The sequence below is a fragment of the Melanostigma gelatinosum genome (assembly GCF_949748355.1).
Source record: "Melanostigma gelatinosum genome assembly, chromosome: 11".
Lineage (NCBI taxonomy): Eukaryota > Metazoa > Chordata > Actinopteri > Perciformes > Zoarcidae > Melanostigma > Melanostigma gelatinosum.
In genome coordinates, this window is record NC_136644.1 from 5,817,003 (window position 1) to 5,843,937 (window position 26,935).

Consider the following 26,935-nt stretch of genomic DNA (forward strand, 5'->3'; position numbering starts at 1 on the left):
TCAGTGATGAGTCTCCAGCTCCACCACTGTCCACTCTCCCTGCGGGGCGCTCCCGGTGGCCTCTGGGGAGAAGCTGCTGACGGAGGTGACTGTGGCGGAGGGGGGCGTGAGCGGCGGCAGCAGGCTGGGCCACAGGCTGCTCTCCAGGGGGCTCAGCGTGCCCCCGGCTCCGCCCGGCAGCAGCAGCGACGAGCAGCCGCCTCGGTTCAGCAGCAGGGTCTGCTTGATCAGCTGCTGGACTATGTCCACTTTCTTGCCCCAGTCCAGGTCCAGGGGGGGAGGTCGCTCTGGAGACTCTGGCGGGCCGGGGGAGGAGCCGTCTCCATCCTGGGAGGGGTTGCTGGATGTCTTCGGGAGAGGAGGAGGGGGGCTCACGGTGGACTGCGAAGAGTCTCTGCGTTCGTCTTTGTCCGACGTCACCCTTTCACAGCCGCCCGTCTCTTCATTCGGCGCCACTTTTCTGGGCCCTTTCATCCCTTTGGTGGGCTTGAGCTCCTTTATTCCCTCTTCTTCACCTTCTTCCTCTTCGTCACTGGTCTCCAGGGCTTCGTAGATGGTGCAGAGGCCAGAGGAGGGCGACAGCAGCGCCGTCTGGCCTTTAGTTGACTGTTGCAGCTCTTGTTGCCACTGCATGATCTGCTGTCGCTCCTTCAGTTCCTGTTGTTGCTGCTGCAGCTGCAGCTCAAGGTCTCTCCTCTGCCGATGCTCCTCCTCTTTCCTCAATTTCTCCTCTTCCTTCTTCTTCTTCATCCCCTCCGACTGCTCTCGCGTCCTCATCTCCAGCGCCTCTTCATTCCTCTTTATCTCCTCCTCGGCCTCGTCTTTCTTCCTCCTCTGCTCCTCCTCCTGCCTCCTCTTCCTCTCCTGCTCGGCCTCCTCCAGCGGCCTGCTCTGTTGATCCCTGCGTTGCTGCATCTCCAGCAGCTGCCTCTGGTGTTGCTCCAGCCTGCGGAGCTGGGGGCTCAGCGCCTTCTGGCCGGGGCTCCTGGGCGGGAGGTCGGCACAGGTGAGCTTGGGCGGGGCGAGGGCGCCGGCGCCGGCGTGAGGATTGACGATGTCGCAGTAGCTTCTGGGGTAAGCAGAGTGATCGCGGCGGTGAGGGTGCGGCAGCGCAGCGAAGCCTGTGTGCGAGAGGAAGCGGGGAAGGAAGATTACAGTAGCGTGATGTCACAGGCAGCAGGACAGTGACAGCAGTGCAGTGTGAGTACAAGCAGGAGGATGTAGCTGAAGGAATAGTGGCAGCATTGTGAAGCCCAAAAGGTCTGCCAGTAGCCTACAACACCAAACTGACCAGCAGTTATTTGTGGGTTTTTTTGTGTACTTTGTAACAAAGTGACAGGGGGACATTGTTTGAACGTTGTGCAGCAGTGACAGATACAGCCTGCTAAATATTCAGAGGGGTGGAGGCACAGCATTTGTGTCAAAATGGTGAACACACCAGAAAATAGTGACCGTAGGTCCGGTGACTGGGGGTGGAGGCTGGGGCGAGGAATTTGTGCAAAGAGCAAATGTGCATACTTATCGGGATTCTTTCCCCCGGAAATAAAATAAGACACCCAGAAAATAAAGATTTGTGTGCAAAAACAGCAGCCAACTTCCTGTATATGCAATCACTATTTACTATGGTGAGCCATAAACAACCACAGAAAAAGCGCATTGAGAGCATTAACCGTCTGCACCCGTGACGGGAGTTTATAGTTAGTCAACCAGTGATTCATGCAAAAGCTCTCCATGCATTTATAGACATCCAGCATCACAAGAAAAAACGAAATAATAGCTCGGCTTTAGAAGGAATCCCGTTAAATCAACCAGAGTACATTGAATCCTAGAGCCAAGCTATTAGACTGACCCTGAACAAACCAATCCAAAGTAATGAAAGTCAAGGTGTGCGCAACAGTGACATGCATAAGCATAAGTTAACATTAATACAGTGCAGTGAGAATGCTCATTTAAAAAAAAAAATAGTAGAAAAGAGCTTAAAAAACCAGCAACACACCCAGAGTGGCCGGGAGGGGAATTAAAGTAGGTGCAGAATGAGCGAGGTTCACTTCTTCATCTTGAGGCTGGACGACGAGACATCAAACTTCTTCTGCTGCTCCAGATGCCGAACTTCACTCACGGGTGAGATGGTCTGGTGGTGCTGCAGATCCTTTCCAGTTGTGTTTTTTATATGTACGAGTGCCTGTGTGAGTGTATGGCAAGAGTGAAGCAGTGTCACTGAATGTAGCTTATGTGATTGGAAGTATCTGCAATAAAATGGGATGTATGGAGCCACTGGTAAACGAGTGGAAGTGTGCGAGACCTTGAAATGAAGGCCGGTGGGTGTTTAAGATCCACAGACCATGATTGTGCCACTCCCAAAAGCCCACTTCAATGAAACTGTACGGTGAGAGAGTACATCATGGTAAAAATCTAATCTTTATTTAAAGTTTTAAAAGGTTCATTACTCCAAAAGATGGATTAACACAAGAAGAAGAAGCAGGGTTACAATTTAAAGTGCAAGAGATGAGGAGTGCCCAGGGATAAGGGAGATTGCCTGTATCGTAAGGTAGGGGAGCGAAATCTAACAGGAATATACAATCAAAACTCAGTTTTGTTCAGTAAAAAACAAAAAAAAGGCATGAGGGTAAATACACACGTTAAACAGTTCATTACACATTTCTTTTGTTAAGTTTAATTTTCATGTTTCCCTCTTTAAGTAAGAGCTGTAAACAGACAGTCAAATCAATGCAAGTTCAGGACAACCACATGATTCTGTGTTCAGTCAAAACAGACACCAAAACCCAGGCACGCTCACACATTAGGAGTACAGAGTAATAGCTATTGCACATACAGGAATTTAAGCCATATGCTCATCATGTAAATGTTATATCAGAGGGACGCGCCACTGCTGTCCTCTTTTTTTTTTAATTTCCCTTTCTTTTTTCCATTTATTTATTTATTTTTTAAACTTCGCTTACATCCACCCCTAGAGATTTCAGGACAAACACTGACGACAAGAGCTACAACAGGGAGATATTGTGGGGAGGCTGGAGCAGGGCGTTACTTGGGGAGATGATGATTAACTATACGTTACCTGCAAAAGAGTTCTCAGTCTTTTCACAGATAGAATAGTAGGGAGGCTGCATCTCATCTGGGTTCTCCTCTGCTCGCTGCAAAGTGCTCAGAGTTGACGAAGGGTCCAGGGCTTCCACGGGCCGCGGCACTTCCTCCCCGACGCGCTCTGCAGACTCCGCCTCCTGCTCCCCACATTCGATGTACTGCTGCTCCTGTGTGTGAGGCTGCGGGATCAGACAGGGCTCCTTGGCCTCCTCGGGCAGCTCCTCCAGGGAGAAGATGCCCGGGCTCCTGATGCAGCTCTCCCCTGTGGACTGGGCGTTGGAGTTCGAGGCCGTGGTCATGGTGTCGAAGCCGTAAGACGCCAACGATGTGGCCGAAGGCGGGGTGGCGTCTTCGCCTGCACCGCCCTCTGCCTCGACCTCTTCCACGGTGGACAGCCTCTGGGCTGGAGGCTGGCAGTCAAAGGTCATGTGGCCGACCGCAGGACTCTCCAAAGAGTCGTCCAGCAGAGCCTCTCCCTCTGTGTCGCTGGCCTCGTCATCCGTTACCGAGGTCGAGGACGGGTTGGAGGTGGGGGACGTTGCGGGGCCTCCCAGGACTTCGTCAGCGGGCAGGGTCCGGGCCTCGGCTTCCTCCCCTCCTTCCCGGTCCAGTTCGGGCTGTGGGGAAGGAGCCGGCGCTCGCACATCTCGAGGCTGCGGCTTCCCGTCCCGGTTGTAGTCACAGAGTTCCTCTGGCGTGCTGGTCTCGCTGCTCAGGGTGCTTGACAGAGACATTCCTGGTGCCATGGTCTGCATCAGGGCGGGGCTGGACTGATCCATATCCATCTGGGCCTCTACACTTTGGGGCTCCTCTTTGACAGCGGAGCGACCTTCTCGGTTTTCAGGATCAACAGAAGCCGAGCTGAGTTCTAGCCAAGCTTGGGTCTGAGTTGGGGTCTCCGGGTCCGCTTGCCACGGGTCTGCCAAGGGGCTTGCTGCAGCCGCTCCTGCCACCTGTGCGGGCTGGGAGGCGTGCTCGAGGTCCTGCTGTGACTGAAGAGGATTTGCCCAGGGGTCAGCAAAGGGGTTCGGTTGGTCCCACTGAGCAGCCGGGGCAGAGGGTAGCAGAGGGGGGGGCGGGGGCTCAGCCACTCTGTTCAAGTTGTCCAGCCTTTCATCCTCAGCGAAGTCGTCCTCATCTGCATTCCCGTAGCTTTCCAGCCCACTCTCTGTCACCCCCTCACTAGCCATCTCCACATCTTCATCATCATCCTCCTCCACCTCCTCCTCCTCTTCCTCTTCTTCCTCCTCCTCGTCATCATCTACGTCGTTGTCATGCCTGGGTCTCGGCGGTTCGTCCGCCCGCTCTGAGCCCACATCCATGTCACACACCCGGTCGTCGTCGTCGAAGTCGTCGTCGTCATTCGCCGGTATGTCAGGAACCTTCTCAAAGTCCGGCGAACCTGCCGAGGCCCCCTCCATGTCGATGGCTCCTTTCAGACTGCCGTCTCCCAGGTCATCCATGCTCTCCGTGCCCTCCAGGACACCGGGGGCACTCAGCTCAGACGCGCCCTGCTGGCTGCCACTCACCTCCTCGGAGTCCAGCTCGGAGAACAAAGCGCCACCCGCCCTCCAAGCGGAACCGCCGACTGGTCCGGCGGACCCGGGGCAAGACTCCTCCGTGGGCTGTGTGGTTCCACTCATTTCAGACACGGAAACCAGCTGGCTTCCTTCCCTCTCCTCTTCATCCTCCTCCTCATTTAGATTGCTGTGAGGAACTATTAGAGGGATGGCAATCGCTGCTGCTGGGAGGGTCTTAGACGGGGAGGGGGTTTGGTTCGTTAACAGGTAAACAGCCTCCTCGGATAGACCTGGAGGACAACAGGCCACTGGTGGTAATGCAGGCTCAGCTGGGGCAGGGGTCTGCTCCTGCGTCGTTCGTGAGGGAGCATTGCTCTCTAGCTGCTCCTGGGCTGGAGACGTTTGTGGTACGGCTGTCCTGACAGGGCTTTGAGCGGTCTCTTGAGGTACCGCATCTGGCGCGGTATCCTGGGCCAGGACTTGGGGAGGGTCGTCCTCTGGTGCGGAGGCAGCGAGGGATGATGTTTGTGGGAGAGACTGTGTAGCCTCGGTTTGTGATGCTGCTAGCACAGTCGCTGCTGTGGCACCTGCTGCACCGGCAGCTCTCTGAGCTTCGATAGCAGCTTTGGTAGTATTTGAAACCCCCGTCTTCTTTGTACCGGTGAAAGGTGGGACAGTCTGAGTGGGCTTGGTTCCACGTTTCGCCTGAGGGGTGCCGCAGTTTGCAGGTTTGTTGACTGGAGAGGCAGGTGGGGTTCGACCATGGGGCTGCCTGTTGTGGGTGGAGGACCAAGCAGCCGCTACAGGTTTCTTTGAGGGAGTAGATCTCGCAGGTTGCGAAGGTTTGGACTGTGGCGTTTTGGGGTCTGCTGCCTTCTCGGTCGTGGACCCTTTGGAGGCGGAGTTGAGCTTTACGGTGGCTGTGGGTTTAGATGGTTCAGGTTTTTTGGTAGCAGCGGATGCTGTAGCAGGTTTCTTTGCCACCGCAGAAAGTGGTCGACTGACATCTGGTGCGAGAAGAGAAAAAACAAGAAACGTCAGTTCACCCAATTTGATTCATTGCTGTCAAGTCAACTCCTTCTTTCTACTTTACTGTGGACATTTTAGATTGAAAACTTGAAACTGTATGCTATCCAAATGTAAATGGAACGTGGTTTCAGAAGACAGTCTCCTGGTCGGGACAAGGTGCAACACCTCACCTGTCTTTGCAGCAACAGCTTTAGGAGGCTGTGCCGCTGTGGTCCTGCCTGTAGAGGGTGCTGTGGTGACTCTAGAGGCAGTGGTTTTGGCAGTTGCATTGGCGGGGGGCTTGACTGTGGATGTGGTGGGCCTGGATGCGGTGGAGAAAGGTCGAGATGTCGAGGGACCTGTAGCAGGCCTGGAGGAAGACAAACAGAAACCTCCAGTTGGCACACAAAACAAAAAAAACCTGAATGAAAACAAGACGTTGCAGCTTAATTTCTGTCGTGCATTCGCTTTGTTGGCAAAGATCCAAACATGAAATCTGATGCTCTGCCTCTACAAGCATAAATAAATGGGCTCTGCTAATGTAAACCACTGAAGCGATTTAAACAATGGGAGCCCATTAAACACAGAACCCTCCATCTAATGCCACCAATACCTCCTTCATTCTCCAATGAATTCAAAAAGGCAAGGACACGGTGTAATGAGGAGGCGAACGACAGGAAGAAGGAAAAAAAAATAGAAGGATGGAAGAGGAATGGAAAACTTGAATTGGAGAAGAATGAACTGAGACAACAAACAGTGACGGGGGAAGAGAGGGAATGAGTTGCAGGAGCCGAGGGTACCGAATTTAAACGTGAATGGTTAGCAGAATGCAAAGACGGCAGAGTAACAAGAAAAGGGAATTAAGGTGGCCGAAGAAGAGGAAGGAAATGCAGGACAGTGGAAGAATATGGTTAAAAATCCCTGCATCTTTAACACCATGTCCGACTGAATCGGATGGTTCTGACATATTTTGGCCATGTCGCCCAGCCCGAGGCTAACGTAAAGCGGTGGCTGTACGCCGTCTCTAGCCCTCTCCCCAATGGAAATTGCCGACTCAAATCTGGTTGTTACTCATTATACGTGTGGGCTCAGTTGACTTGCACAGAAAGTAAAATAGTTCGAAAACCACATTGGAAAACATCCAACCACGAACCTCATCCAGGCCCGTTATGAAGCCGAAACTTTATACTTTTGTTGTGGCTCATCAGGTTGGGGTCTGGAAGCAGAACTCATGCCAGCAGTAGTGGTCGAGTTGGTTAGGACCAGTTATGACATTAAAATCTATATTTCCATGATGAAGTGTTTGGATCTCCGGACACACATCTTCTCATTGCTTCACTACAAGAGAATAATTTAATTGCTCCACCATTCGTCCATATGAGAAACATGTGAATGACAAAATCGGACCCTATGGACCAAACTAAAATGGGGTGTAGAGGGCAATGGAGGCCAACCTTTCCAATTACCGTAACAGCGTATATCTTTGCAGTATTAAGCAACGTAGCACATGTGATGTAGTTGCAGGGTTCTTGTGTACAGAAGCAAGACTACGACTGTTCTACCAACAGTCCCGCTCGGAGCAGATCAGAAGTATGTCCATGTGCCGACACATTGTTATAGGATTCAATTTGAACAGTGAAAGTGATTCTTCGGTGGCATCTGAATAAAAAAAGTGCAGTGATATCAGCAGCAGTAACACCCATAAAAATCTGAATTATTCGTAATACTGTGCTGTACTGCAGCTGTACTCAACCACTGGGTCAAACAGTTTTCACCAAATATTTTAATGTTAAAGATTCCACATAAAAGATTATATTAAAACGGAATCACTTTCACAACAACCAAGAGCTTCATTATCAAATTTAACTGCCTTAAACTGTACGACCTCACCACCAATTACAACAGTCCCCGTCACGTCTTCTTGTTGTCTGCCGGCATGGTAGATGACGTATACACAAACTGACAGACACACAGACTTTGACGGCTTCTAGCGGAGTTGCATGCCGCTCCCACATTACAATGGCCATTAGTTTCCCCAGGAGCAGACATGGACTCATTGGACTACTATAATAAGCTGCCATCGGGCAGGAGATTTGGGTCGTAATGTGAAATGGAAGTGTGTCAGACGCTGTGACGAAATCGGCCCCGAGTGAATGTTGGGTAATGAGAAGAGCAGAAGAGATACAAGCTGTGAGACGGGAGGAAAAGGGTTCACAGGTCTGAACTTTGAAGCAGAAAAACAACAACAGGATGGGGGGGGGGGCGTTTTTATATCTACTCTATTGTACCACTCCATCATGTCCGCCTTGATTCCTGATGTAATTGAGCGAATTACCTTCTCTCTGGGTAGAGTGAGTGGGACTGAAGGATGAAATGAAGATAATAAAGAGTTACGGGATGGGACTGAAGAGGATGACGGGAGGTCACAGAAACATAACCCCCACCCCGCCATTGTTTTATGAGGAGTCATAACTCCTGAAAGGGTTTGATCCAGAGGGACGGCACAGAGAGGAGAGACTAGCCTGTGGCTGCTGGTTCAGTTGTTGGTGTATTTGTATGGATTACATTTCCTGCCGGCAGAGGGTTGAAATCGATACAAATCACAGACCAAAGGAGGGACGAGAGGCACTACGGGATCACTACATCTACGGGACGCCAACGACCCAACGCAATGTCAGCAGAGGGCCTGGTCACTGCTGCACTTTATGGACCGTCTTTGTTTCACAGACAATATTCTCAAATGTTTACGACAGATGCAACAACACGCCCGTGGTATTAACATGCCGAGCAGCTGCAACATCTGTTTGACTTAAAATCAAAGCGTAAACATAAGCCAGGGTTTTTGTTTTTTGTTGAAGCCACACCTACTCCATCCATCATCGGCCCCTCTTTGCTCTCGTTTCTCCTCAAAACTCAGCTGGGAGGCTGGACTCTCTCGGCATACCTTCCTGCAGATTTAATTATTCTGCTTTAATCAAGCCAAAGAGAAAGGAGAGGGCATGGCCAGGAAGAAACTTTATCCCAGCCACAGTAAGCTCATCCTGCAAATAAAATGCAGTCCAACTACACATTTTTCTCTCCTCGCCGATTACTTCCCCCTCATCGCTTCAAGGGCCCCCTTCCAAGACAACACATGGAAATGGATCACCCTAACAATACCTTGTTTGGCTTGTACGCCGTCCAAAACTAGCTGCTTTACTCCTTCCCCGAGAGGAGCAGACATTCCTCGGGTTTGTGCGGGCCTACAGTTATCTCCTTGACAATACAGAGCGACCATGGCAGACAGTGTTGGCTCCTATGAGGCCCAGGGCACCCGCTGTCACTGTGACGGGAAGAACGACAGGCTAAGTCAGGCAAATTCTATTTTTTGTGTGCACTTTTGCTAAGCGAAAGCAGCCCATTTAGTTTGAGAATTAAGGAGGGAGCATTCTGTATCCGAGGGACCACGAAGCACCATTACCACCAGCAGCTCTGTCCATTCCCAATGGGGATCCTTTGAGAATGCACCGTCTCACAGATCGCTCAGCGACACAATCACCGTCCTCCTCGTGTTACGTAACCACGCTCGGAATTTTACGGTCTCCGAATGCAGCTAAATGACGAATGAGTTAGAAATATGGGGACAGCTCGCTTGAAGTTGGGCTGTAAGGAGGAAATCCTGGCCAAATGCCCGGCACTGTACATGCAGACGGCAGAAAGGATGAGGGGGAAGAGAGGGCCGAAGGAAAGAGGGGGTCGGGGTGGACAAAGACTGATTGCCCAGTCAGTGCAAGAACACCATAACCCATCGCTGGAGGAGGAGAGCAAAGCAGGTGCCAGATTTTTATTTTACAACATTTGGCTTCTACTCTCGTTATCAAGCGTCCTCATCGACCACTGACACATCCTGTGGGACCCAACCATTGTTTGGGGTGGGTGGAGGGGGAAGGAAAGGAACATTGGGAATTTACGGTCAATCCCAATGTCCCTAGATCAATAGATTTTAAAATAAATCAAAATTATATTGGGTGGAGAAAAAAAAATAAACAATATGCATGTGTTTTTTAGTTACATACTTTAAGTAAGAAACCGTTACTGTCTTTTCTATACTTCTATCAGATCTCACTCCCACCATACCGAAGCACAAATCCTATCTCCAGGAGCTGAACACAAACACCGTATGAGGCTTTAGTAAATGTTAAATCATTTACTCCAATATGCTTCTATCCCTCCCTTTGGGCCAATGGAAATTAACACTTCCAACATAGTGTGTTGTGTACGTTGGGCTGACAGTCGATACGATTCACCTGCTGAAAAAATGTTAATGTGCGTTCCTGTGTGACAGTTCGGGCAACGACGACTGCTGTGGTCTCCGCAACACGAGAAACAGGGCGGTGGCTGGAATGATAAAGACGTGGCTGCATCAGTACAAGGAAGAAGCTAAAGAATCTCATTAGGTAGTTAGCCAAATCCTTAAACACCATTTAATACTGTTGCACGTATTGCTACAGATTATTGGTGCTATAGTGCTCAGTGTCTTGATTAACGCACGTCAGCGCTTGAGCTGAGAGGAGGTCCGTTTCCGTGACTGTCCGACTCGCAAAATGCTGACTGAAAAGCACATGATTATCGCTGTTGCTGCTACACAAAAGGATTCAACGCGCCACCGGCTTTGTCGTCACGTGCAGGTGGCACGAAATGCAACACGCTTTGTCCGCCACAAGCCGGGAAACAGTCAGAGGGATGATGGGCCTCTGTAATCAGACTCCGACACTTGAAACGTCTCATCTGATTAATTCAGAGGAAGAGGACTCCATGTACACATCCTTCCACACACACACACTATAAAACATGAATAGAAACCTCTCCCGGCTAACCAATCATCAGCTCGAAGTGGGCGTGGCTCCAGAAATTCCATCTTTAACAGTCACAACTGGAAACTGAAGCTAGGAATTTGGGCTGGGCATTTTATCAACTGACCAATACGTTTAACAATAACGAAAAGCAAAATAAGTGTTTGCTTTCAGCCTGAGGATTGTTCCCTCGGTAAAACAGGAAATTGGCCGTTTTATTTTATTTCTTATAGCACCGAAAGAATCCAATGACTCTGTGCTGCTTCAGAAAACAGAGTGACTCAGCACATTATTCCTTTATTTAATAAACGATCATCAAGAGGAGACGAGTGGAGAGATAATCCGATCAGGCCACTCAGTACAGAACACTACGTCCTGTAGAAAGATGCGATCCCATCAATGAAGTTCAAAACTTTTAAATCACATTATTTGACAAACATTTGAAGAAGCCACCAGCAACTAATTATGTTTGGCGATATATTAGACTTTAAAAAAAAAAAAAAAGCCTCTACAAACAAAAGCTTCCTCGTTGAAATGGAAGTAAATGATTATGAAATCCTGCCAAAATGATCATTTGAGAGCAGTTTACTCCAACTAGATCCCTCGTTATCCAAACCACCAGCTCAGTGTGGGAGGGATTATGACCCGCGTCAATAGCCCTCTGCCCCGGGGAGGTGGGGCTGGTGAGCGCCCGGGGGTCTGTTTGGAACAAAGCGGTAGTTCTTCAGTATCGCTGCCTCCGTTAAGACCCCTCTGTCTCAGGTTATTTCTGCTAACATGACTCACACCCTTCAAGCGAAATCCGACTCAATAACGGCCCCAAAGACCACAATGGACATCCTTCTTCATCGCTCTCTTTCGGGCCGTCAAGATAAACTAAGATGAAAGAGTTCAGATCTCCAGGGGGGGGGGGGGGGGGGCAAAGAAATGCAATGCAGAGCAGGAAGAAAGAAAGAGCTTTTGTCAGTAAAACAAAATCGAGTTTCCTAACCGCGTAACTTTATCCAAATGTATGTGTTCGAGCGCACTGTGAACACTGCACCATTGGCTGCCTGTGCTAGTGATAGACATGCATACCTGGTGGTCTTTGAAGCGCCGGCAGCACCAGCTTTTGCTGTGGTCGAAGTGCTGGGTTTTGGGGCAGTGGACGCCGCCGCTTTGCTGGCAGTAGCTACAACAAAAAAAAAAAGAAAAAAAAAAGGAACATGAAAATTAGACTGCGTTGAAATCAAACAAGCAAAATAAGTGATGTTTAGGCATAGGTTGCCAAAGACAATCAATATGATACAAATATTCATCTGAATTCAGTTTTACTCCCCTTAATCCAGACTTACCTGTGGTTTTTGGTCGAGCTACGTTAACGGTCTCAGCTACTGGTCTCTTCTTAGGAATGCCATTCACCGTTGTTGCTTTGCTACCATTTGTTGCTGTGGCTGCAGCAACAGACGTCGTCCTGGCCGGTCCAACGGGCTTCTTGTCAGGCACTCTGGATTGGTTCTTGGCCATGGCGGAAACGGCTGCGCCGCCCACCGGCCTTTTAGGTACGGCCCCCGCTGCCGAGGCTTTCGCTGTAGTTGCCGGTTTCTTGACTGCGGCGGCCGACGTAAGGTTGGAGGATTTCACGCCGTTCACCGTGCGGTGCGAGGCGGCACCTGGCTGGGATCCGGAGGCCCCCGCGGGTTTGGCTGCGGGCTGGAATTTAGTCGCGACAGCTTTCGGTTTGACTTTGGGGTCCGCTGCCACCGGCTTGGAGTCGGCCTTTGGCGCAGCCATGGGTGCAGCCTCACTCGCAGCTTCCTCTGGTTGCGACGGGGCTTGCTCTGTGATGTTGTCCTGCGACGAGGAGGGCTCTGCTACAGCTGCAGCTTCGGTGGGCTCAGGAGTTTTCATGGTATCCCCATCCGGTTTCATTCCCTCCTATAACAAGGTGCAGACGCCGACGACTGCTTGCTTACAAGGTCCAGGAGCTCACTCGTTCCTCTCACTCTTCGATGTCCTGTAGAAGAACAACACATATTCATCACAGGGATACTAATGTTATCTTTTGCTGCACACCTCTTCAATGCAAAATTGAACCATGTGGCACTACTCATGAAGTCATAGCATTTACATGTCACTGTCAGCCAAAGGAAATGCCATTCATGGCAAGCGGCCTCCAAGGAATTTGGAAGAGTCTGAAAAACAGGAAGTGCGCAGCAAGCGATTCCAACAAATCAGGTTTTCTAAACCACGGTGACTAGTCCGCCCAGCTAACAGAACTACCATGGTAACAATGAATCATAATGTGTGCGGTATTAAAATAAACTTAGTAATAAACTATTAAAATACCACAACAAAAAGGATCCGTGGATTGTTGTAATTCCACATTTTACGGGGCAGAAATATAAACTGATTACTTGTCGCTGTTCTCCAAATGGCTTCAAGCATCTTGAAATTGAAAAAGGGAAAAAAGGCTGCGGTTGGGAGGCTTCAAAATCTCCTGTCATGACACAGAGGATGAGGAGAGGGAGGAGGAAAACAAGTCCCAAATGGTGCACTCGTTAGCCATTGTCTTCCTCTCGGTTTAGCAGGTCCAGATGGTCGTCGCCACGTCACCCTGCGAGCGCCTAACAGATATTTGTGTTCTGGGAGTTTGGAGGAAACTAAGGGGCGAGATGTTAATGAGTTCAGGACCGAAGTACCACTCCGCTCAGACACATCCTCCACGTGGGTTTACTTCCCCCTCAAATCATCCCCTTCACCCACAGCAGCCTCTCCCCACCCCCTCCCGATTACACCCCTCTTTCTCCCCCACTAGCCACTTGTTCCTCCCCTCCTCCCACTGCTTATAGATCTGCTTCCAGTAAATTGCTACACATACGCTCTAGCCAGTAGAAGCTCGGCATGACCCAGGAAACAAGCTGTGCAAGAGGTGGATTGAATAAAAAGAGCAAAGATAAAACCAGAATATCACAGAGTAGGAACAAAATGAAAGCTTAGAGGAAAGAAAACTAAAAAAAGAAGGTGAACTGAGAATAGGTTCTTCCTACTCTGCTAGAAAGGCATGAGTAATAACAATGAACTAACCATGGCAGCAATTCAGAGCGAGAGCAGACTCTTCCCTCAGTGCAAACTAATAAGGTCATGGCCGTAGACGATTTATGATGAAGCCATTAAGCCAGACAACTATTTATAAAATAAAAAATAAAAAAAACACATCTTGGAGAAAGGACAAGTTCCAATGAGCAAAGTTTTCCACAGACATGAAGTACTGAGTGCATTTATATAGCCTCACAGCTTAATTCGCCTTTCGGACGGATAAAGCATTCACATTCATCTCCAACAGACGTTTTAGAATAGAGTCTTTCAAAAGAAGCAGCAGCACTTATTGTTGTCCAAAGGTCAGGCAACATTGGCTTCCTCGCCAGTTACACATTAACATCAGAGGTAACACAATACTGTGGTCCCTTCCTCCCAGATCCACAAATGTAGACACTTTTGCACTCCTGCTCAGTAGGTAAAAACCTTCGGTATCAATGCACTCTGGGCTAGCCAAGCAACAACAATGCTTCGTCAACCAAAAGACAAATGGGTGAATGGACCGTATGTTGGCAGTTTATAACCACTGAACACTCCTCCCCACATTCACCACATGAAACACCCTCACCTGCACATAAAGCAACTGTAAACCGACTTAGCTCTTGTATAAAATAATTAAGTCCTACCCTTTGGTTCAGCCATGGAAAAGTTACAACCTGGACTCCATGCTGGCCTTTAAAACAGTTTTCCTTCCTGCTGCCATCTGTTGTCTTTGTTCTACTCCGGTCTCTGTGGTTACAAATCTCACACAGAAAGGAAGCCGACGACACAAAGTTTGGATTGTCCCCTCTTTTGGAAAAGATCAAGCCTTAAATGACAGTCAATTAGGTAATGTGCAGAGCTTATGGGACAGTGTTGCGCAAATCAAATGGCATGTTTGCCTATGGCAAATGGCATGTTTGCCTAACATCAGGTCAAACTTGCTCGTTGAGGTGGTGACTCTACGTGTCAATAAAAGCCACCCAGTTCATTCAACACAGGAAGAAGCTGCTCCACACTGAAAGTGCGGTGAGACGTGGAATTTCACCGGCACTGTGACGTGTGTGTGGCATAGCTTTGCCAGTCCAGCTACTAATGCCAGAGGCTTAACAGATAGCAGAATGAAAGCACATTCCTCATGGGGTGAACTCCCCTTCTGTGCAAGTGAAGGCATCATCTCTAACCACGCTGTCGGCGTGTGACGCAGCGCAGAGGAGATGTGAACGGATCATTAAAATCCCATCCACACGCGCAAATACAGGATGTTTTACCAAATTGCGGCCAGGCTGCTCTGCAGAGCTGGTGCTCGTTTTCCCATCCATCAGACCACACTTGACACCGATGCTGTAGAAATTTTGGGGTTCTTCAAGCTGTTCCCGACACCTAGTTGAAAACATGTTGAGCCAGAGGTCTGGATTTTATGACTGCACGGTGACAAAAAGAGGTCTGCCTGGTCAAGCTGAACAGCCTCATGCATTTTGATGCAATGCAAGAAAACCTCTATTGTCAGCCACTCTTTCAGTCCACATTTGCATAACAAATCCCAGTTTACTGAGATTTTAAAAAGCATATTGAGGACGCAGCAGGCCTTCCTTCTCGCCAGCTCCATGCGGCTAATATGACAATTAGCTCAATACCCCTGATGACAAATAACGCGTTTCAAGTATTCTGATGAAGACAAAAGGACTAAAAAGGCGGACAAAAAACTGCAGCACGATGCATCTAGCCCAAGCATCTATAAATGCAGCCTTCACTTTGTCCGATTGTTAGAGGGAGTCCGTCTCGACACAGAAAGAGCCCGCTGGTATTTACATTCCACTTATTCTCGTAAAGAAATGCGGCCCTTAAGTCTTACTCCTGACCTCTGAGGCAGTTAAATTACATATGTCGTACCGCGTCTCACGGTCTCGCGCTCCGTCCGTTCAGACATTAGAAGTGGTGCCTGGCGAAATGGGTAATTTTTAATACTGTGTCTAATAGAAGCAGAGGGGGGGATTTAGCCGTGTTGAGAGCATGGCAGGGGTTTGGAATGCATTGTGCAGACTGCTGGAGGAGGTGGCGGATGAGAGGGGCTGTTGATACTGATGCTGGGGCTTAATGTCATCTGTAGAGTGCTGTCACAATGCTGTGATTGATTAGAAAACAGCAAAGAGACGTTTAAACATTAGGACTGGAACAGATTGATTGTATGTCTGAACATACGGTCTAACCTAATGGTGCCTTTTTGCATTAGAGCTGAATCAAATTAGTTGAACAGATAAATAATCTGAAACTGTTTTGATAATCGATAAATCCTTTCAAGCTAAATTAAGAAATATTCTTAAAGATATAGTACACAGAGTCTCCCTTAGGGTTTTAGACTATCCGAGTCAGACAAAAAAAATCCAAACGATTAATATCGTCAGACGAAGTGATAATTAAAATCATCTTTAATTGAAGCCCTATTTTGGATATCAAACGAGCCATTTCAGTGGCCTGATGTTGGGTTTCTACTTCTAGAAACATGTCAATGCTGCATCTGCGCCAAGAGGATTAATGGCAGAAAGGGAATGGCTGACGCAGCATCAAGAGCACATCCTGCCCATCCACATTCCAGCTCTGCGGACATCTTCGAGACTCCTCGGGGCTGCACAGCGGCAGCTGTCTGTGTGTGTGTGTGTGTGTGTGTGTGTGTGTGACGGCGGTAAAAAAGGGTCATAGGGAGTCCAATGAATATGTGTGTGGAGAGAGTGAGCAAAGAATGTGTAGGAGGAAAGTGTGCATGGAGGAGTGAAATATGCACATACAAGCAGATAAAAAAAAGAATGAAAACAGGAATTAAGCAGCTCTCCACTTCCTGCATTCTTTCAATTCCACAGACGCACTTGATTCATCTCTGTACTAGAACCGCACCTTTGGACTTTTAAATAACAAACCAAAGCTGGCCTGGTGAACTGTTTGCTCATTAAATTTCCTCTGGTGTGTATGCAGGAAGAAACACGGGCAGCATTCAGTCAGAGTGTGGACACATGTATGTTAATGCCGTGGAATGAAGAGCAAAACAAGAGGTTTGGGGAAAGGGGGGGCTTTCCTAACGTTGGGCTCAAGCGTTAGATCAGATGCAGGGAAAACTGCTCACTCCAATCCCCGTCTACTACTACTACCAACACCACTCCAAAAACCAGACAAATGTACGGAACCAGTCTTCAACGGCACATCTAAAAACAACTTTATGTTAAAAGTGAGACGGTGAATTAACTCGAAGCAGCAGGCTTTTACATACACAGCCTCCCATTTCTCCATCTGACCATACAATGCACTAGTGCAGTTTCTGCTGCATCAGCAAGTGTTACACACACGGAGTGACAACAGAGAAAGAGAAATTCAATCTGCTGTTGGAGTACGCATACGTCTCAGAGCATGCTGACAGGAAAGGCAGAGTGCGTGTGAGCCGAGTGTTTGTGAATATGAAGCTCTACAGAGCATACTGCTGAATAGGTGCCGCCATCTCTGCGCACTCCGTCACACAAACACGGTATATAACATGGTACATAGCCATTGGAAGGTGTTTCTCACACACGGCCAAGAAAAGGGATATGTATCACTTTCAATGTTTCTACCTTATTCCTCTCTTGAATACTCCGGTGACTTTATGCTTCGCCCTACATCTGTGGCACAACTCGTTTCTTCTGTCTTATGTTTTTTCTCAAGCAATAATACTTGAATACTGCAGTCAAACCTAATTTTTCTAATTGGAACAAAACAGAGAATAAAATATAATCAAAGGATTTATTGAATTTACACTAGCTATTTAAAGCATTTCTCCAGCGGATAGAAAATGCTGCAGAGCTCCAGTAACAGGAAGTGATAAATTGAGGTCTGGACCTGGTTTGGCTAAATTAATTTGTAAATAGTAATGTATTGCCTTCATGAGGCGGATTGGGAACAATATCTATCTTCATGCTGAAAGCTCCCGGTTTGGGAAAAACCTGTCTTCTCCGCAGTAACTTGATCCAACAAAAATCTAAAAACGCTGCAGACAGCAACAGGTTAGAAACAACCAATAAACATCACGTGAATGAAGGATGCTGTAGCTTGTCAGCTACTATCAGAGTACATGCAACACAGCCATGGGATTATTGACTTCTGGCAGTGCCCTGCTGCTGTGAAGAGCACGTGTGTTCACACAGAAATTCCTAGTATCTATAAAAACTTCTGTCGGCTCAGGCCACAGATGATCTAGTAGTAATACGACATGGATATCTGATGTTTTATTACTCATCCAAGAAGATTCATCGCTTCAGAAAATAGATTTCACATTCTGGTTTTTGGGTATTGCTTCCGCTGTTGTCGAGCAAACTTAGTCGCCCCAGCTATAAACTGTCAAAACAGAAAAGAGACCGTCCTGGAAAATAAACAAAGTTCAGCTGTCTGGAACATTTTACCCGACATCACTGCACCTGTTCTACCACAGAGACGACACATGGCCGAGGTGAGTAAACTGGAGGCAACTGTCAACACCCATCATTACACGCTAGATGCATTCCTCAGTAGGCCGCCCGACAGGCGAGAACACACAGAGAGAGAAACAAAAAGGCCGCCACTACTTGAGGGCCACGGTGGGATGATAAAGTAAGAAGACGCGGTTATTCTTTCTCAGTCTATCAGCACTGTCTCATTAAAACAAAACCGCAGAAACTCACTGTCTGCACAATCTATTTAGTAAAGATCCCACTAGCGTCAATGCTCCTGGTGGAAGGCCAATGAGAGCTACTGCGGACCCCGGTTCATCGGAGCATCTTTATCAAGGGCATCAAAAAAAAAAAAAAAAAAAAACTTGTGACCGCAAGAAATAGAGTTTCATTAACTTTAAAACAGCAGCAAGTGTGAGTGAACTGTAGCACGTTAGCAGAGCAGCTGCAGCCACGTCTGTTCTGCAGCTACGACGGTGTTTACAAGAGCGTGGCGTTCTGCATGTCACCACCCCAACATTCGGGACCGTCTGACAGAATTTGGATTGGTTCTGCTATGCAGGCCATTTTTAAAAACACGCAACTATATAACCGACTTTCCAATGATGTGTGGTGGATAATTTGCTGTTGTTTTGATACAACAGGAGTGATGCATTTTCAGGCCACATTATGCCAAAGGAAAATAAAGGAGCATTCCAACATGAATTATCCGTTTCCAACTTCTATTCTCAACATCCTGTAGAGTGAAGGATGCATTCATGCAACATAAAATCACCCAAAGCATGCATGTTCCACAATAAATCAATTAAAGCAGCTGTATGTTTTGTAAACACAAATATATTGAACACCAGGATAAAAAAAAAGACAAAAAACCAGAACCCTTAACGAAGGTGCATCATCTCACAGCTTTCAGAAGAGTTTGTATAGTGTTCAAGAAGATGAATGGCACTCCATGCACCTCGTTACCTGTCGACAAAGAAACGCATGAGCCCTCAATGGTTTTACCGACCGTCTGTCTCCTCTTCCATCTGTCAAAATAACAAGACTGTGCAACAATTGACAAGCATTTCAACCTGAGACCGCAATCGCCAACTGCAAACCTTTGTTCTGAATAAAACGACTTCATGGTCTACAGATTGCATTCTCTAAAAGCATCCCTTTGTCATGAATCCCCGCTGTGTTATAGAGCGATACTATATCCACAGAATAGGGTCTCAGCTGAGGACGGCTATGATCTGATCACGCTACGAGCTATTCGCTCCAGCTTTAACATTCGGGCGATAACGTCTTATGCCCAAAAAACACCAACAACCAGAAACTAGAAAAAGCATTTCCTGCTGAAAATGCGTTGGAATGCTGAAAACTGAAATTAATCGCAAATACATTGCTGAAAATAGATATCCAATTCAAAAACAAATTGCAAAAAGCTTAATAATTCAAAAAGTTTAAAGATTACAAATATGAAAAGTTATCTCACACCTCTCCTGAAAGAGCTGAACATTTTGATATTTGAACAGTTTCTGTGGCTTAAAAAAAAACATCGTTATGCATGTAGCTTATTCTAATCAATTCCACACGGGACACCAACATGTGCTAAGTGACTGTAAGCTACTCGATAGGGCCATTAGGAGCAGGTGGTTAAGTGTGACTGCAAGTTAAATGGACGAAGCCAGTGAGCCTTTAAGGGAGTGGCAGTGAAAAATGGGACGGACTAGATGCTGCTGGCAGCCGAGTGCTCCGACAGGCTGCAGGAACACACGTCACAATCCGTTACAAACCTGGCACGCTTCTTCTTCTTCTTCTTCAGAAAAAAAAAGGAAGCACCGGGCCGGGCCCTGCTGCCACCGGGACATCATCAGCCGGGGAGGGGAAGTGAGTATATGTAATCAGATCTGGTCAAAAAACAACAACAACAACAACCCGCCCACCATGATCATCGCAAGTGTTTGCGTGCATAACGGAGAATACCATTAGGGTACCATGAGGGGGGGCAGAGAGCAGCCCTATTGTCTGCACCGTGCCCCATGTAACCCCCCCAGGCACGGTGCCGAGGGCAGTGTGTGGGGGGTGGTGAGGGGATTAACTGGTGCAACGGGACGGGGGAGCAGCTGGCGCGGGTAACTTCACCCAAAAGAACCCAGGGGCACCGACGAGGCTGCAGGGTGAACGCGGGACGGATGGATGACGCATGCAGTCGATCACATGTACATCACAAAACTGAGTGCATGTTCAACCTATGCCCATTAAGGACTGTCGATCCATGTCTGCAGCTGTAGGCCCACATCACTCACTGCTACATGATTGGCATTCAAAAAAAATGTTTCAACATAAAGCATCAGTTTTGGGTCAGGCTTGCTTTTGCTCACAATGTTAAAATGACCAACAGTGAATAATTCACAAAAGTCAAGTTTAACCTAATTTAAAAAGAGCATGAGTGGTAGAAATTTGTAGAACGGTCGCTAGAAGCGGATGGGAAATAAAAAGGGAGGGCGTTATAGGACGAACCCATGGCTATAAAGTACAGTCATTTAGCAGACGCTTTTATCCAAAGTGACTTACAATAAATGTATTCAACTTCGGTTTTTGAGAGAACTAGTCACAAGAAGTAATAAGTGCATGTCCTGTCCTCAAACAAGCATCTAAGAGCATAAACCAGCACCAACGTACAGTGCAGAAACAAACTAATGCAATAAGTGCCACAAACTAATATGAAAACGATAAGTGCAATAAGCTAGTATGGATACAATACAATTAATCTCCTTCTCTCTTTCCATTTCCTGTTTGCTTTCCAATGTCAACAAACTAATACAAGTAGAAGGAGGGGGGCCAGAGAAGACAAGCTACCCAACATCACTTCATTATTTTGTGTTAAGCACGGAAAATTACTAAATTACGAGATCCTGTCAAGGACGATAGGCTGTCGAGAAGCCAGCGCTGACATCAGTTTTGCCGCGCTAAAGCCAGTGCACCGGCCAACTGGCTACAGAGAGAAAGCCAGGCAGATCGTCAATATACTGCTGAAGAGCCCGAGGGCCAGATCAGTTACCGGGCTTCTGAGTGGGCAGGGTCAGCTGGACAGTGATCCCACACCTCGCCAACAGCCACACCCCTGCACTGTACGAAGCACACACACAAACCCATTACTGAATACACACGGGAGTGACTTTCTCTTGCATATCACGAGGCAGATAACATGATACGGCCAGCCGGCTGCACACAAACAAACACACCCTGACAGCAACACAGAGCTGGATCAATAGCTAAAGTGCTCAAAACATACAGCTTCGCTTCAGTAGACAGCTGCTACACGCAGCACTCAAGAAAACGTCGCCCTGGTACATTAACCTAAGCCCCCTATCTTATATATGCACAGGTTTTCCCATCATCTACACTTATTTCTCATGTTATCTGCAGATATAACCCATCTATATAATGCTGCAATATGTAGCAGTGCAAACACTAAATGCACAGGCAAAAGAAAAAGCTCTGTATTAACATGGCACAGCTGAATGTCTTTGGGATGGCGTTCAAGGCTCCCAAAGTGAACTAACAAACAGACTACGAAAGTGCTGAACTACTCTTAAGATAATTACAGTGCACAGAGCCCGGCTTCACAGTCCCAGACAGACGGAGTGCCTTAAAAAAAAAAAAGAAGAAAAAAAAAAAAAAAAAAGTGCAACCCCAGCATCCATCACTTCATCCTAATGGGCAGGAGAGCGCCAGCCTCCAAACCACAGCAGCGAGAGTCAAAGCCAAGAGCAACACAGGCGATACGTAGGAAACCTTAAGGCTGGATGATGAAATGAAGTTCAACCCCAGATTTCATCCTAAACCGATGCAGTAAAGCTGGCGGGAGTTTTGGATTGAATTTCCATGGGTGTGGGCCCCGAGTCCGACACGGCTGTAAAAAAGCAGCTGACTTCGAAGCAGATGCTCTGCCCCGGAGTCTGTGCTTTCCATTCAGCTGCCCGGATTTTTGAGTGAGTTGAAAAGTGGCAATGTCCCCGTGGCACAGATGATCGCCTTTAGAAGTTCACTAACCGAACAAGACCTGAAACGATTCGTCAATCAGGAACCAGAATCAATTGAGTGTTTTTAAGTATGCGCATTTACTTGTTCCAGCGATTTGGATGGGCATTTTACAAACAATTAGTTGACAAATTAATCAGCAGATGAATTGATAATAAAAACACTGTATGCGGGCTGGAGAAAGATAAACTCTGACCATCCTTTTTTCCCTTTTAATTGAAATAGTCATTTTTATTCCTTCTCTAATGTGAAGGATTTTAGCTTTAAGGTCTTCTCCATAGTGACTCTAAAAATACCAAAGCACTGATGCTTGTTGAGGCAGAGAGTGATCCATGTGTACATTATGCCAAATCACGGTGAAAATTAGATTTGAACCCTTGACCCCGGCATCCACAATCATTATAACCTCTCACAGCTGTTGCACGTGAACCCACACTAAGCTGAATAAACAGCCCTCAGATGTATTAATCCAACAGCAGATCACAAAATGTAACAGGGGCGAAGCAGACACTACAGACGGTAGCAGCTAGTGTTTGGTCACAGACCTGTCGGCTCAGATAAAAATCAACTTTTTGGCAAGCTGGCTAAAGTTGCTGAAGTCTGATAGCTTTCCAAGCGTGAGACAAGCTCAGTTGAGAAGACAGAATCCAGGGTGTTTAAGGCATTTCAGTGAAGACACAGAACAGGTATTTCACATCAGTCCTGGTTTGCTTCCCACAGTCACACTACCACAAAAAAACAACCCAGCGAGCTAACCGACAAAAAGGAATGAATGTTTGTGATTTAGCAAATACAATCTAATCATGATTAAAAACTCTCTTTGCATAATGCTTGCACTTTCCTCTTTTTAAACCACCTTATCTGATCCCTTGAGAGACTTCTCACAAGGTTATAGGATGCAGTGAAATGAGGAAACTATTTTAAGCTCCTCTTCTGGTTTGCTTTGGCCTTCAGGAAGAGGAAGGGGAGACGGGGGTGTTGACAACGGAAGTGGCTGTGCATGAAAACATGGGCCGAGGCTGGAAGTGTGTTGGTCTCTCACAGAACCAGTCTAGCATCAAAAGGGCTACCAGACCAGAATTAACGGTTTCGAACTGATGACTTCAGTTTGGGGTCTCAGAAACACCAGCTACCAATGGAGGTTAATTTGCTCTACATCTCCGATTGGTGTCGACCGTACTTCCTTCTTTGGACTTCCTCTCCCAAATCCCACAACAGGTCTAAGAGGAAGTTAAACCTCTTTGGACCCAAATTAACCCCAAACATGTGTGTCATGACGTAGAATAACATACTGTACATAGCTTTGAAGGTAAATTACTTTTTTTACCCAAACATAAGTAAGATATATTTGATGTAGAGCACATGAAACATCCAAAACATTAAATGTCATCAAAGGCCCAAGGTTACCAATTCAACACTTTTTTCTACATATTGAGGGGGAAAAAAAAAAAAAGAGTATTTAAAAGGATACATTTTTGGTTGATACATGTTGTCTGGAGCACTCCAAACAATATAGAAGTAAAGACAATATCAACAAAACACTAGAGTTAAAAGAGCAAGTAGAAGATTTCACTTCAACATGAGACTGTAGAACCGTATCTGATAACCAACTAAGTGCAAATGCCTGACAAATATAACATGGTCACATGATATTTCCCAACTTTATTCATTAACGAGATTCACCTCAACGCACCAATCGACTTGTGAAAAGCAGAAGGCATCAGACGACACGCCAGTCCTTCAAATTCAGGGCAATGCAGCATCAGTGACCCTGCAATGAGCTCTTGGAGCTTAGCCAGAGGAGATGTGCATGTGTCATTCACACTCAGGTGACTTAAACGCCTCAGCAACAACAAATCAACACACACACACACACACCCTGGTAGCATAAGCACAGGAAGCTACACCCTCCCCAGTGAGTGCCTGCTGCATGTCAAATAACTTTCTAAAGTCAAAGAGAGAACCGCTGCCCAGCACACCCAGAAAGCCCCAAAATACCCCGATTATGTAATGTAGGCTCTCTGCCAAAAACCTGGAGGATAAACGTAATCCCTCCGTCGCTGAGATCTGCAGCCGATGCCATCTGATAGGCTGCCTCTGGGCTCTCGGTGTTCCTCAGATGGAGAATGAGATCACTCCATGTGCAGGGATGCAAATATGAAAACAGAGACGTTAGAGACAACCGAGACCTGAACGACCTGGGTATGAGCTACTTCAATACGACTTTTTCATATCCATCAATGCTGCTGATGTATTAAAGCAAGTTTTCAGCAATTTATTTCCCCCCCCCCCCCCCCCCCAACTAATCTTAAAATGCTAAACATTGACAAAAAAAAAATAACCTAAAAGCCCTGCTGAGATGTTTTTTTAACAGTAGTTCGAGCCAACCACATGGGATATGCTTCTTGTAGATTTTATTCCCCACACCAACATTATTAAACAGTTCCTCGTGTTGTTTGGGCCCCTGTCAAAGGAGCCCTAGGTGGTCCCAGGAGCCCACTTTGGTACAATTGTTTTGACAGTTTATGGTGTTTTTTCCAAACCTCAAATGGAGCTTTAATGGTGTTATTTGTCTCTGATAACAAGCACGCTGAATTCTCCCAGGTTTAGCCAAAGGCCCGGTTTAGCATCACAGAACAATAGCGGCGGAGCAGCTCGCGGAGAGAAACACACAAAGCCGGCCAATAAATTGAAGCCCATACAACCGAGACCGTGTCAGCCGAGTCTTGTACCATTGTAGAGCCAAAATAAATGGCGTTTTGAGGGTGAAACGCACGTTGAAACCACAGTCTGTCACCGCCCGACGGACCCGAGCCATGCTAGCGTTACGCATCCATCATCACATCCCGCAAAGAGGGCGTCTGTCTTCAAAACAAACGTGCACGTCTAGTTAAATTAGCACCCAAAAAATAAAGAAGCGTGCGAGCTTACCCAAGCAACACAAGTCATTTTTGAAGCAACGTTACTTTACGGTTAAAAACGGCACAAAGAAACGAGAACGTGATGCCGTGAACTTAAATATCTTCGCTCGCGCAAGAACAACGTAATAAATACATGATCCGTACCTTCCAGGAGATTTCACCGGACTAACAATAACCCCGCGTGAGCGTCCCTCTCCGTGTCCTTCCCTCCACGTTTGAACGACGGCAGGCTGCTCCGCTCCGCTTCATGAAGGATGGACTCGGGCGGGGTGGTTGGGGGGGAGTGACCGAGGAGTCCGCCAGCAGATTGAAGAAGACGGAGCGTGGTGTTCATAAAAGGAAAAAAGAAAAAAGATGCAGATTAAATCCCGCGAGCGGTCCAATCAACAGCGCGAGACCAGGTGGTTATGCAAAGCAGGAGTGACGTCAGACGCAAACCAAGCTCGCGCTCCAGGGTCCGGGCCTAGGGGGTGCTGGGAAGACTACTCAAGTGTTCAAAAGAATTGAGGTCAGATAGCGCTTTAAAAAATACAGATGTAGAGCTTTGTTTTCATTGTACCGCTCACCCACAACAGACAAGAAGAGGAGCAACAGAAGAAGAGTGCATGGTTACAATATGGTATCTTTAAATAGAAATAGTCCCTAAATAATTTAGCTCCGTTAAGAACAAGCAAAATATCCTCACGCTCCAGGTGTCCAAACAGGAAGTCAGCGAAAACAGGTTAAAGGGGGATTCCAGCAACGTAGTGTTGTATTTCCATTAAATTGGGGCACTCACAAAAGACACATTTGAAGCAGCAACGTCCTGAACACAAAGGCTCCTGCATTTCCCCAAAATGCAGCTCACCCTAACCCTCCAGTGAATGCATGTCTTTCAAACTCCTGCCCCTGTTAGCAACACATGTTTTCAGCCTCAAAGCCCAAACTGAGATAACCATGATTACACTGTTTTAATTTCAGTCTCCAGGAGACAGGATGACCAGAATAAGCAGGTACTACCTGTATATGATCCTGCAGTTATAAGTCATATCTCTAATTATCAAACAGGAGACAGTACGCACACTGCTTTTGCCTTTTTATATTTGTAGCTTGACATTATTTTACTGTCCTTTCCTTTTGTAATTCAATTTCTTGCTTTTGCTTGCATTTTGCATTTAGTCTTTGTTTCATTATTTTCCTTGTAAAGCACTCTGTAGCTACGTTAAATTGTATTATTGTCATTACTTAAATTACATGGAAATCAGCAATATTTGAATTTGTGGAAGTAGGCTCACGACTTGCAATGAGGTGTCATTGCTTCAACTGTTGCGTTTCCATCGGTTGCATGGGTCAAGTGTGCGATTCTCTCTCATTTTGTACCAAGTGACAAGAAAGAGTCAAAGGAGCAATGCAACTCATCAAACAGAGGTTCTATCTCTGTTTAAGGGCTCTATAGGCATGAAATGAATAAGAAATGTAGCTCTAACACTCCACATACACTCCCTGCCTTTTTATTTCATCCATGTGTTGATTCTCTGTGCTTTAAATACAATTTGACACCAATTAGCATGATTAGTATTCTTCCTCCTTCACATACACTTGGAGTTTTCAGTTTCCTGAGATTCTGATAGTCGGAGTGCAACAGAACAAAACAAATTCCGACAGAAGTTTCATTATCTGTGCTTGTAGTTCAGCACTGTGTCCACTTCCCTATGGTACAAGCCCACAATAGCTGAGAGTTCAATGCTTTTTTTTTTAGCTGCAGCTGCAGGCTCCACAATGGAAATGAATGAAAAAGGGAGAAGACATACAAAGACTATTGCGACTCGCAGAGAGAAGAAAGAGTGAATGGCTAAAGACATCTGACATTAGCTGTTGTTTCGTAACGCTCTGCGACGAGGAGAAAGAATGGAGATGTGTAGGAGAGAGAAGAAAAGCCTACGGGCAAAGAGAAATCTAAAACTATGTGAGCGACGGGAGGAATGAAGGCTTACCAGAAATCATCAACCATGGACTCGTCAGTGAACACATTCTTA

The 26,935-nt window shown here is 46.9% G+C and overlaps 1 protein-coding gene across 1 annotated transcript; it reads right to left on the bottom strand.

The window, feature by feature from the left end:
* On the bottom strand, positions 1–25,183 carry prr36a (proline rich 36a; the record flags this gene model as incomplete). Its single annotated transcript, XM_079279364.1, has 6 exons — positions 25,065–25,183; positions 11,797–12,458; positions 11,540–11,633; positions 5,822–6,000; positions 3,077–5,629; positions 1–1,121 (listed from the first exon to the last, which is right to left on the bottom strand). The coding sequence occupies exons 2-6, from the start codon at positions 12,371–12,373 to the stop codon at positions 1–3; spliced, it is 4,524 nt and encodes a 1,507-aa protein (XP_079135490.1). The 5' UTR covers positions 12,374–12,458; positions 25,065–25,183.
* Positions 25,184–26,935: the final 1,752 nt, after the last annotated feature.